This window comes from Panthera uncia, chromosome E3 (genome assembly GCF_023721935.1).
Source record: "Panthera uncia isolate 11264 chromosome E3, Puncia_PCG_1.0, whole genome shotgun sequence".
In the NCBI taxonomy this organism is placed as follows: Eukaryota; Metazoa; Chordata; class Mammalia; order Carnivora; family Felidae; genus Panthera; species Panthera uncia.
In genome coordinates this window covers 30,452,177-30,465,362 of record NC_064815.1, presented here as the reverse complement: position 1 = coordinate 30,465,362, position 13,186 = coordinate 30,452,177, and the positions used below count along the sequence as shown (strand labels likewise).

The 13,186-nt window shown below is 53.1% G+C and overlaps 1 protein-coding gene across 1 annotated transcript in view; it reads right to left on the bottom strand.

Moving 5' to 3' along the window:
* Positions 1-9,387, bottom strand: part of MMD2 (monocyte to macrophage differentiation associated 2) — a 22,146-nt gene extending 12,759 nt beyond the window's left edge. The window contains exons 1-5 of the mRNA XM_049639128.1: positions 9,371-9,387; positions 8,640-8,655; positions 6,250-6,423; positions 4,738-4,898; positions 1,494-1,568 (exon numbers count right to left, since the gene is read on the bottom strand). Of these exons, the coding sequence (XP_049495085.1) occupies positions 1,494-1,568; positions 4,738-4,898; positions 6,250-6,423; positions 8,640-8,655; positions 9,371-9,387 (443 nt within the window). The remainder of the gene's footprint in view (positions 1-1,493; positions 1,569-4,737; positions 4,899-6,249; positions 6,424-8,639; positions 8,656-9,370) is intronic.
* Positions 9,388-13,186: the final 3,799 nt, after the last annotated feature.

Here is a 13,186-nt window from a genome sequence, read left to right as displayed (position 1 = left end):
GGGGGGGGGGAGTGTGCAGGGGAGGGGCAGAGATAGGAAGACAGAGGATCCAAAGCGGGCTCCACGCTATGAGCGCACAGCCCAGTGTGGGGCTCAGACTCACGAGCCATGAGATCATGACCTGAGTGGAAATCAAGAACTGGCTGCTTAGCCTGACTGAGCCACTCAGGCGCCCCGGGTGTGGCCTGAAGCTTAGTGTTTCTTTCTTTCAGAACTTTCCGGATTTACTACTAAATCAAGGTGGAAAACCCCGGGTCACTCGCTGGGGGAGTTTAAAACTGATACAACGTGCGGTGATCTGGCAATAGTTAACCAAATTACAAAGGTTCACTCCCTGCCGCCCAGGAGTCCAAGTCTCGCATTTATCAGACAAAGATCGGGCTTGACCACACAAAGCTGCTGTTTTTGTAGGTCAGAAAAGGCCGCGTCTCAGCAATTCATACGATTGGAGCCAACATATCCGTGCGTGTGTGCTAAATGATACACAAACAACAAGATTCACTGAGGTTCTGTCTCTCTTGGCAAAGGGGTGGACCGTCCCACTGCCATAAATACCCACACACAGGGGACGGCCAGGAAACAGTATGCTGCTGCAGAAAGAAATAAAAGACTGGGAAGGGGCGCCGGGGTGGTTCAGTCAGTTAAGCGTCCTCCAACTTGGGCTCAGGTGATGACCTCGCGGTTCGTGAGTTCGAGCCCCGCGTCGGGCTCTGTGCTGACAGCTCAGAGCCTGGAGCCTGCTTCGGATTCTGTGTCTCCCTCTCTCTGGTCCTCCCCCGACACTCACGCTTTGTCTCCCTCTCTCTCAAGAATAAACAAACATTTTTAAAAACTTAAAAAAAAAAAAAAAGAAAAGAAAAAAGAAAAGATTGGGAAAATCTTGGGGCACCTGGGTGGCATAGTCAGTTAAGCAGCTGACTCTTGACTTCGGCTCAGGTCATGATCTCGTGGTTCATGAGCGCGAGCCCCACGTCAGGCTCTGCGATCACAGCACAGAGCCTGCTTTGGATCCTCTGTCTCCCTCTTTCTGGACCTCTCACGCTCGCACACTCTCACTCTCTCTCTCTCCCTCTCTCTCAAAAATAAATCAACGTTAAAAAAAAAAAAAAAAGGCCGCACTTCAATGTACTAATGTAGAGAGGTGTCCCCGGCAACATTACTGAGAACAAATGCGATTTGCAGCTTGTATGGTATCCTTCCCTTTTGCTCTAAAAGTTGGAGGAAAAATAGAAGTACAAACATATAAATTTACAACATCACTACGCACGTATGTACGTGTGCACACATTTGCTCTTTTAGCACAAAGTAACTCTGGAAACACACACAAGAAACTGGTAATACGTAGTTGCTTCTAGAAGGAGAATGGGCAGAGGGCATCTTTTTACCCACACCCTTTTGTGCCGAGCCAGCATGTCACCCAGCCAAATACAAAAAGGAATTCAGAGAAAAGAGAAGAAGCCAGCCCTTCCCGGGAACGGCACACAGATGCTCACCAGGGCGCGTAGGAGGCCGCTATGAAGAAGTAGATGACCATGCGGTCGAACATGTGCAGGCAACGTTCCACCATCCTGGAGCAGAGAAGGGTCAGGGTCAGGGTCAGGGTCAGGGTCAGGGCCCCAGAGCCACGCCCTGGACAAACATGCTTCCCCGCAGGTGGGGAAGAGTCCGGGCTGGGGGCGGGCTCACCTCTACCCAGCCACGACCCTTGGGCTTCCGGGTCCCCATCTGTGAGTGACCAGAGTAGTGGTTTTCAAACCAGTCTCCCCATGACCCTGGGGGTTGAATGGAGAACCCCCGCAGGTCTCTCGGAGGACCCCCCTTCTCCTGAAGGGTAAGGATGGACCCCCTCGCCTGCACTTGAATCACGGCAACTCTGCATTTTGGCTTTTTTTTTTTTTTAGTTTATTTATTTATTTTGAGAGAGACACACACACGTGTGTTCACATAAAAAAGAGAAAGAGAGGCGAGCAGGGGAGGGGCAGAGAGAGGCGGGGGGGGGGGGGGGGGGGGGGGGCGGGGGAGAGAATTCCAAACAGGCTCTGGGTTCGTCAGCACAGAGCCGGATGTGGGGCTCAAACTCATGAACCACGAGATCATGACCTGAGCCAAAATCAAGAATCAGACCCTTAACTGACTGAGGCACTCAGGTGCCCCTGCATTTTGGCTTTATACACTGGGCTTTTCAAAAGATTTCAAATGATGAACGAATTTGGTGGTTAAAACAAAATGCAACACCAACAAAACCATGTGCCCCCCGCCAAAACCTATGTGCTCCCTCCGACCTCAAAGACCCTCTGGGTCCTGGCATCCTGGTTCAGATCCAGGCTCTGGAGCCAGAAGGCCTGGGTTCGAGTCCCAACCTTACCACTTATGGACTGTATGACCTTGACCTGGCTCCTCACCATCTCTCAGCCTCGGCTCTCTCATCTGTCAAGCAGGGAGGATATCCGCAGCGTGTCACGGGCTGGCCGTGAGGGTTAAGTGAGTTGGTACTTTGCACGCGTAAGAAGAAGTACTCAACAAACACTGGCTGTTTTTGTGTGACCTCACGTTGAGGAGCAAACCGGAGTCCTCCATATGTTTGCCCGGTGTGGTAACCAACCTCCAAAATGGTGCCCGAAGAGCCCCACCTTCTGGTAAGCCCACCCATGTGCAGCCCCCTCCCACGATGAATAAGGCAAACACATGTAACCAACAGGGGGCTGCGGAAAGGATGGAGTGTGATTTCTGAGTCTAGATCCTAAAAGATATTATCGCCTCTGCCTTGTCCTCTTGGAACACCAACTTTGGGAGAAATGAGCCACATGTCTGTGGAGAGGCCCATGTGGGAAGCACCCCGTAAACATCCAGCAGCAACCTGCCAACCAGGTGAGGGAGCCACCTTGCAAGCGGCTCCAGCCCCAGTCAAGCCTTCAGATGAGAGCAGCCCCGGGGCCCAGCACCTTGACTCCCCCAGAGATGGAGAACCACAGCCGGGCAGTTAAGCTCCTGAAATCCTGACTCCGAAGCTTCGAGAGATAGCCAAGGTTTCCAGTTACTCAAAACCTCTGCGATTTAGGGTCATGTGTTACAGAGCGATAGGTAACTAATACAAGGCGTGGTTCTGTCCAGCAAACTTCAGCTCTCAATAAATCCGACCAGGGATTCTACATATGGTTTAACTTCACGTCTCCCTAGAAATAAAAGCAGTAACAACAGCTAGTCCGTATAGGGCAGGGACCATAAGCAGAGCACAAATTGGCTAAGCAATTTGTGACCAATAACTCTTTAATCCCGCCTAGAAGATAGGTACTATTATGTTCATCCACTCCGTGACAGACGTGGACAGCCACGGGCAACACAGTGACACCACTGGTTATGCGGGCAGTGACTTCAACACACAAGAGGACACACAGTATGGCTGCTTTATATGAGGTCCCCAGAGGAGTCAGATTCACAGAGACAGAAGGCAGGATGGGGGGTGCCAGGGGCTGGCGGAGGGGTGGGGAGTGAGCGTTTAAAGGGGACAGAGCTTCAGTTCCGGAAGATGAAGAAAGTTCTGGAGATGCTGGTGGTGACTGCACAGCCATGTGACTGTGTTTAATGCCCCTGAGAGGGACACCTGAGACTGGTCAAGATAGTCAATTTACATTATGTGTATTCACCACAGTGTTTTTAAAAATTAAAAGCAAAGAGGGGCGCCTGGGTGGGTCAGCTGCTGAAGTGTCCGACTTCAGCTCAGGTCATCACCTCGCGGTTCGTGAGTTCGAGCCCCGCGTCAGGCTCTGTGCTGACAGCTCAGAGCCCAGAGCCTGCTTCGGATTCTGTGTCTCCCTCTCTCTCTGCCCCTCCCCTGTTCATGCTCTGTCTCTGTCTCAAAAATAAATAAACATTAAAAAAATCATAGAACATAAAAATTAAAAGCAAAGAAAAAATTAATTCATTAATTAAAAAATAAAAATTAAAAGCAAAGCAAAAGTATAAAAACGGGAGACTGGGGCACCTGGGTGGCTCCGTAGGAGAAGCGTCTGACTTCAGCTCAGGTCATGATCTCGCAGTTCGTGAGCTCAGGCCCTGCATCGGGCTCTCTGCTGTCATCACAGAACCCTCTTGGGGTCCTCTGTCCCCCTCTCTCTCTGCCACTCCCCCACATGTGCTCTCTGTCCCTCAAAAATGAACATTAAAAAAAAAGAGGGGTGCCTGGGTGGCTCAGTCGATTGAGCATCTGACTTGTGACTTCAGCTCAGGTCACGATCTCACGGTTCAGGGGATTGAGCCCCACATCGGGCTCTGAGCTGAGCTTGGAGCCTGCTTACCATTCTCTTTGTCCCTCTCCCCGCTCACTCGCGCTCTCTCTCTCCAAAATTAAAAAGAAGAAGAAGAAAAAATAATAGTAACCAATAAAAATAAATACAAACCCCAGACTAACGCCTACACCACAGAACTACTGAAGAGATCAGGGGTGATGTCTGCACAGGACCCGGAACCCGGGGTGGTGCCCACAAGGGTCAAAGGTCATTCTGACGGTTCGAGGATCTCTCGGAACGACCCTGGGAGCCGGGGGCTGGCTCTCCGAGGTGCCCACAGGGGAGCAAACGAGCCTCATGTGGGTGAGGTGATCTGCCCAGGCGGGATCCGACCCCAGCCCGCAGAGGCAAAGATCACCGCCCCGGGCCCCTTCTGGCTCAGCCAGCCACGCCCCCTGCCCTGGCCACCCCGCCTGGCACACACCCCTCCCGTGGGCCAGGCGGAACGCACCTGAGGTGTCTCTTCTTCCAGGAGATCGTGTGGAACACGGTGGACACCACGAACAGCCCACAGAGGCCGAGGCCGTAGATCCAGGCAGAGATGGTCTCCCAGTCGTCATCCGACAGGAAGTAGAGGTTGGAGCTGCCGAGGATGCTGGGAATGATCCAGAGCTGGAAGCAGAGTGGAAACAGGTGTTGCAGGACCAGCCTCCCGTGTGGAATCCGGGGAGGGACGCAGACCCCGAGCCTCCTTGGGCACGCCGCCCACCCATTTCTCTAGATCCACGCCGCCCATCGGAACCTCCCTCCGAGGTGGTAACGTCCCAGACCCCCACCGTCCGATACGGGAGCCACCAGGCACCAGCGGCCACTGAGCACTCGAACCGTGACTGCAGCAGTGAGGCAGCGAATTTTTAATTCTATTTCGTGGCGATCGATCTCAGTTTGTTTCAGCAGCCCACGGAGCCAGCGGCCACCACATGGGGCAGCACAGCCCTAGAGAAGGTCACGGTACACACGTAGTCCCCGCCTCCTGAAGAAAACGTCCCTCCCCACCAGGTCCGCCTGGAAAACCCCTCACTCGTCACATCCCGGTTTATCGATCGCTTCCCGAGAGAAGTCTAGAACTCTCCGAAGCACTGGGGGCGGGGAGTCCCAGAACGTGTGCCCAATTCTGTGTGCCGGGAGCACTGTTTCTAAAGAAAGGGTCTCTGGCAACACCAGTCAACGGAAGGATAACACCAGTCCCAGAGGTCATTTGAGACGTTCTGGCAAGCCACGTTTTTAAAAGGAAAAACAGACGGAGTTAATGTCAATACTTTATCTGTTCAGCCCGACAGGTCCACAAGACCACGTAATTAACATACACATTTTGAGGAGACATTTTACATCCTGTCTTTCCTGCCAGGTCTTCCCGAGTCGGTGCGTATGTCGCACGCACAGCACGTCTCCAATCAGACGAGCTGCACGTCAAGCGCGCAACAGCCACACGGGGCCAGTGGCTACCGAGCTGGACAGGGGAGGTCTAGGTCTTTCGTTATTCTCAAAGGGATCCACTGCCCAGAGGATTTCTTAGGCGAGGCTGGGGTGGAGTCGGTGAATTATTCCAAGCAGGCGGAACATCGTTTGCAAAGGCATGGAGGTGTACCTTCTATCCAGGAAACGGCCCATTCAGGTGCTGGAACCTGAGGGGAAGAGCGTGGCAGTGGGAGGTGGGCCGACACATGAGCTAAGACCTGCCCGGGAGCTCGTAACGGAGTCCAGATGCCGTACAGGTGCTAGGGAGCCACTGAAGGTTCGAAGAGCAAAAAGGGAGGCCTGCTCAGCACCACAGTCCAGTTTCCCCAAATGGCCTTCCCTCGAGATCCCACTCACTCTTCCAAGAGCCACAGAGGACTTGATGTCAGCGGGGACATCACCGTGGAATGGAGATGTTGAGTCTCGCCAAGGGCAGAGAGCCTGCCTCCCCCTGCACCTGGAAGCGTCCCCCTCTCAGCTCCCGGCCCCCCAAAAGCCAACTCACAGCATGGGTGGCACAGTTGGCTGCATGTTCATACTCGGTGGGCTGGTACCTCTTGTGGGCGGGGACTCGGTGGTTCATGAACCTGGAACGAGAGACATAATTCTTGGAAGCTGGGCCAGGAAGCCGGGAGCAGCTGTGGTCACAGGATCCCCAGGAGGCCTGAAGACCAGGTCCCTCTCAGTGGGAAAAAAGATCCCTCCCCTCCCCATCGCCCCTCCTCTGCCTCTCCCTCCCTTCTTTCCCACCCCCTTTTCCCTCCCACCTTCCTCCCCCTGCTCCCCCTCTTTCCTATCTTCCTCCTCCCCTCCCCCTCCCTCTTCGCCTTCCCATCTCCCTCCTCCCCCTCCCCCTCCCTTCCTCTTACACTTTGTTTGGACTACCCAATACTTTGTGCCTAATCCCCAGTGTGGCATTTGTTGCACAACTTTGCTAAATACAGCGTTCTCTCCATTTCCTGTTGCTCATTTTCCTTACTGACACACAGACAGCTCCCCATGGGCACAGCCCAACCCATTCTTACTCGCACACCCGCCGGAATAACCACCACCCGGGAGGGGGCCGAGCTCAGAAAGCGCCCTTAGGCCCCCTCCCAGTGACTCTCTTCCCTCAAGGAAACCGCCCTCTGACACTGTCCTCATAGATTAGCTTGGCCTGCTCTTGAACTTCCCATCAATGGGATCACACAGCACAGACCCTTCTTTGTCTGGCTTCTTTGGCTGCGAGACTCATTCATGTCGCTGGACGCAGTGATGGACCGTGTTCATCGCCGTACGGAATTCCACACACAATTATGCCCCCCATCTACTGGACGTGGACTTCCCAGTTTGGGGCCATCGTGGGGAACTCTGCCTCGTGACCACCCGTGTGCACATCCTCGGTGACCATCTGCCCTCACTTCTGCCGGACGCAGATGCACACGTGGAACGGCCAGTTGACTGTCTCAAGCAATATGCACTCCTGGTGTTCCAGGGTCCTTGGGGAGATTCCTCGGCCCCTCCAGTCTCTGCTGTGTTCCGCAGTGGAGCTCCGAAAGCACAAAAGGAGCCCATTTCACGGAGGGAAAGCTACCGCGATGAGGGTAGGGAGCGACACCCCCAGGGGGTCCGGCACTCAGCCTGGGTCCGGCAGGCAGGACTCCGCACAGGGGTATCCAAATCAGGCTGGGAAGGCAGGCCTGGCAGGGCGGGGAAGGGGCGTCCGAGAGCCGGGGGGTGAGGTCTGCAAGCACCTGGCTGGCAAGCTGGACCGGCCTGGCAGGGGTCACCTCCTTGGCCCACACGGGCTCAGGATCAGGAAAACGGGCAGTTCCCCCGTTCGTCTCAGACTCACACACCGAGCTTCTGTATGCAGCTGTCATGCTAGCACGGCTCACCGAGACTTTACCGAGCACTTTCTATATGCGGGTACCACACCAGTACAGATCACAGAGCATTTATTGAATGCCTTCTGGGGGCTGGACCTATGCCAGTGAAGTTCACAGGGCATTTATGGAGCACGTTCCATAGGCTGGATCCATGCTAAGTACACTTCACTGAGGATGTGCCAGCGCCTCCTCCGCCATACAGACCACAGAGCACCTATTAAGCACCTTCTGTATGCCGGCTCTACACTCAGAACACGGGACAGAGGGTTGAGACGAGCTCCTCAAGGAGCTCACGGTCCAGAAGGCACGGGATCCAGGCAGAAATCCTGACACCGCGTGATTAATGCTTCTCGTCCTTTCGGGAAACACTGGAGAACACCTACTATGCGCTGGCTGGGATTAGAGGAGCAGCACAGCACAGGGTGAAGGCTGCGGAGAGGGGAGAGGGCTCCCAGGGCACAGGCTCAGCACGACGCCCGAGGCACCTGCCTCTGCAGCGCACACCGCAAACAGATGTTGAGGGATGACGGAGGAGTTCACCAGGCGGAGAGGAAAGGGTGCTCCTGGCCCAGGGACCGGCAGATGGGAGTGTGCAGGGCGGGTATGGAGGCTGGAAGGCTGGGGTGTCTCCCAGGGGCTGACACTGCCATACGCTGCCATCTGCCTGACACGCACCGCGTCCGGTTTTCCTGTGCTGGCCCCTCGGCACCTGGACAAGTCTGGGGGTCCACGGCTGCTCCCCCCACCCACCTGCCCTGACAGCTGTTCTCCACCTGCATCAGCTGGCGGTCACTCCACCTGTGACAAGGCCAGGGTCCTGCTGAGCCCATTACACAGACGAGAAAACCAAGACCTTACACGCCAACCCCCACAGAGTCTGACACCCATGCAGGGGCAGACTCGACCCCGGAGCTGAGTCTCTGGGCTCAGGGTCACAGATAAAAGGGTGGACTTACCCCTGCAGCTGGGGACCCCCCAAAAAGCACAGCCTCCCCGGGAGGCCGAAACAACCAGCCCATCAGCTCACCTTCTCCAGGAAGAAGCTGTCAGTGGCCAAGAGTGGGTTAAGAAGGGACTTAATAGGACAACAAAAGCAGTGTTACGGGCTGGACTGTGTCTCCCCCAAATTCCTACGTTGATGATTCTAACCCCCAGCACCCCAGAAAGTGACCGCATTTGGAAACAGAGCCATTGCAGATATTAGCAGTTAAGATGAGGCTCCCCTGGAGGAGGGCGATCCCTCGGTCTGCTACAACTAGGGTCCCCGTGGGAGGAGGGGTGACACAGGGTGGAAGCCCACGTGACGGTGATGGCAGAGACTGCAGTGACGTGTCCACATGCCAAGGGGCACTGAGGGTTGCTGAAGCTACCAGAAGCTGGGAGCCAGACACAGAGGCTCCTCCTTCAGAGCCTCCAGAAGGAATCCACCCTCCTGACACCCTGATTTTGGACTTCTGGCTTCCAGAGCTGGGAGACCAGATTTCTACACGCTTAAGGCCACAAAGCGCATGGTCATTTACTACAGCTCTAGAGACACGAACACAGGGATGCACGGTGTTAATTTTGATAGATTTTGCCCCAAAGCCCCCCACGGCGCTGTGCCAACTGGGCGAGGGGGCGGGCAGAGGTCAACTGGGCAGGGACACAGCTGACGCCCTTCTCCAAGGTGGGAAACCAGGTCTGGGGCTGCGGAAGTTCCCGTCCACCTGTCGCCGACTTTAACAAACACCAATAAGCCACCCACAGTGCCAGCCTCACGGGTCCAAGAGCGACATTGCGTTGCCGCGGTGACCCATGATGGGCAATCCCTTATTTGTTTCTGGGTTCCACAAAACCCTCCTTGTCTCTGCCCCACGCTGCAGCCACTGAATGGAGAGAAAGGCGGACAGAGAAAAAGGCCGGCAAGACCAGGCCCCGGGGCCGGGGGCAAACACCCAAGAAACAGTTCCCACAACCCTCCAGAACCAAGAACTTTTTCTTTACCCTCCTTGTGGCCTAATTTTTTTCTTTCTTTCCTTTTCCTTTTTTTTTTTTTTTGCTACTCTGTGTTATGAGTTTGGGCAAATGTAGATGGGCGTGTGACCACCACCACAATCAAGAGTAAGAACAGACCCCTTCGTCCCTCCCAAAATGCTCGCACGCCCCGGGGACCCAACACCTGTTCCCGGCCCCATTACTGCTGCTCTGCTCTCTGCCCCAACAGCTTTGCCTTTCAGGAATGTCGTGTAAATGGAGCAACATGGTCATACCACAGCGTGTTGTTACGTTTTTTACTTTAATATCTAAAAAGAATTTATTTTAATTTTTTTAAATATTTTTTTGATAGAGTATCAGAGCATGAGTGGGGGAGGGGCAGAGAGAGACACAGAATCCAAAGCAGGTTCCAGGCTCCGAGCTGTCAGCACAGAGCCCTACGTGGTGCTCGAACCCATGAACCATGAGATCATGACCCGAGCCGAAGACGGACGCTCAACCGACTGAGCCACCCAAGCACCCCAGAAAGAATTTATTTTAGAAAGTCAAAGCACATTCCCAGATGGAAAGAAACTTTCCATGACAAGCAGGGATTTACTTATTTATTTAAAATGTGTCTAAGACAAACACGTTTTATACAAGAAGAAAACAGACCCTCCTAGATGGTATATTCCCATTATTGGCAAATTATTTTCAAAACTTCCATCCTTTTTTTCTTTTTCCTTCTGTGTAGACTTTTCACTGCTGAGCACTATTCCACTGTCTGGGCGTACAACAGCTTGTTTATCCGTTCCCCAGGAGAGGGATAAGGGAGTCATTTTTAACAGGAAACACAGATAAAATATAGAATGTTCTAGAACATAGCTGACAGTCAGATAGCAACCTTCAACATTGGGGGAAGTTTCTCTTAAAAGAGTTGATATCCCCAGCAGGCTGTCACTAGTTAAACTAAAGGAGGGAAAGAGGCCTTTCTTCCTCCCCTCTGGAGAACACAATCCCCATTCTTCGGCCAGCCCTACTGCTTAGATAACCACGTGGGCATGGCATTTGTGGGGTGTGGGGAGGGCAAATCCACGAGGAAATCTCCCCGAGTCAGAGCTGGCAGGGAGGCAAGGGCACAGGCTGAATTCCCATCCTGAACAGGACAGAGCAGGGACTTTGGAGCTTGGCACAGCTGGGTGCAAAATCTCTGCACAGTCACTGAGGTGCTCTGAGACCTAGGAGAAGTTACCTAATGTCTCTAGGCTGCAGCTCCCTTGCATGTATAAGGAGAAACTACTACCTAGCCTACAGATACCATGAAATAATACGGCTCAAGAGCCCACGCAGGAGTGCCTGACACGTACTGGTGCTCAAGGAATGGACATTCTTTTTGCCTCCTCCTGGAAAGCCCCCAGAAAGCTCAGGTACCATTTTCTTACTGGCAGCTGACCCGTCCCAGTACCTCACATTAAAGCCCACCACATCCTTGCAAAGTAGATACGATTATTCCAATTCGGAGATGAAGCTGTAAGAGGTTAGGCCAGTTGTTCTCAGCCAACAAAACAGCTGCCCACCCTCCACGGCTTCTCTCTCCCCCAGTTCACCTCTCCACGCTGCGTCCCTGCCAAGTTCTGTGGCTCCAGTTATGCAGATTATTGTGTTAGTCCTCAGATCAACTTTCTAGGTGTGCAAAACGGTTTGGGGCCGATCTAGCTGCATTTCAGGGATAAAAGAAGCAGAGAATTTCCGTGCTGCTCCGCCATCTTGGCCTCTATTTTTTTTTATTCTAGGTCAGTGGTTCTCAATCTTGGCTGCACATGGATGGGTAGATCCATCCATATGACAGGATATTACTCAGCCATAAAAAGGAGTGACATATTGATACCTGATACACATACAAACCTCAACTACATGATGCTGAGTGAAAGAAGCCAGATACAAAAAATCACCTATTACAGGGGTGCCTGGGTGGCTCAGTCAGTTGAGCATCCGACTTTAGCTCAGGTCATGATTCCACAGTTTGTGGGTTTGAGCCCCACGTCGGGCTCTGTGCTGACGGCTCGGAGCCCAGAGCCTGCTTCAGATTCTGTGTCTCCCTCTCTCTTTGCTCCTTCCCCACTCATGCTCTCTCTCTCTCTCTCTCTTTCTCTCTCTCTCTCTCTCTCTCTCTCAAGAACAATACACTTAAAAAATTTTTTGTTTAATTCTTTTAAGGGTCTTGAGGGAAGATAAAGATGGACTGACTGCCTGTCAGACCCCAGCATTGTACCAAGTGCTGGATTTCTGGGCGAGATAAGGGTGTCCTGAGATACATGCCGATGTGCTTGAGGATGAAGTGTCCGAATGTCTGCAGTTTAGCCTCAAAAGCTTCAGCGCCAAGAGGAAGTGATAAAGCCAACACAGCAAAAGGTTAATAGCCGGTGACTCTAAGTGAATGGCACTCGGGCAAGTTCATGGAACGTTTCTTGCAACTTTTGACTACAAGTTTGAAACTTTTCAAAATAAAAGGTTGGAAGGAAATTCTCTGATGCCAATGCTTTTATGATGTAAAGACTTAAACAACGAAGACCAGTCCTCTGCCAGGGCGTGATCTCACACCCATGACTGTCACACCGGAGACAGCAGAGGGAATTTCTGGAGACGGAAGCACATGAGGAGAGGAGGAGCGGGAAGGAGGAGGGGTGTTCAGAGGCAGGGAGGGAGCCCACCCGGCTGGAGTAGGAGCTGAGCCGGGGCAGGGATCATGAGGTGATCCCAGTCACAGGGATCACACTAGGTGATCCCTAGTGTTCCAGCATTCTCTGTGTCTCGCAGGTGAACTGAGTCATTGCCATCCTCCAGAACCATCCCCACCTCATTCTCTGGGAGCCCTGACCCTTCACTCAGCACATGGCTGCCCAGAGCAAAGGAAAGCACTGAAGGATGGTATGTGGACTGCGGCTGTCTTCCCACATCACCCGACTATCACAGGGCTGGAAGAGCTGTCTCGGCACCTGCGAAACGTTGCCTTATGCCCACAGCTCCCTAAAGACATTATGGATGTACCTTGGTATTACAGACCCCAAATCTGAACATTCTTTCCCCAAATTTGGCCACTTTTAACTGATCGTGAAAAGCAGAAAATAACGTGACTTTATTAAATCTTCTCATTGGCTCTCCCACTGTCCACAGGACAACAGCCATCCTTTCCAGTACATTTCCAATTAACTGACTGTGGAACTAGCTGGTGGGTAGGTGGGTAGGTAAGCAGACCGAAGAGAAGACAAATGCCTTCTCAGACAAATAACTAGTTAGGTAAATATTTGTCTGGAAGGATGGATGGATAAACGGATAAATGGGGAGTCTGGAGGATGGGTGGAGGGGATGGATAGATGGATGGGGGATGGATGGACAGAGGGGAAGGATGGATGGACAGAGGGGAAGGATGGATGGATAGAGGGGAAGGATGGATGGATGGATGGATGAGCTACTGGATGGCTGGTTGGATGGGTGGCATATAAATGATGGATGGAGGGAGGGAGGGATGGATGGATGGATGGACGCATGGGATGGATGAATGAAGGGGTAGGTGGATGAGTATGTGACTAGGAGAGATAGGCACGTAGCTTGGTAGAAACA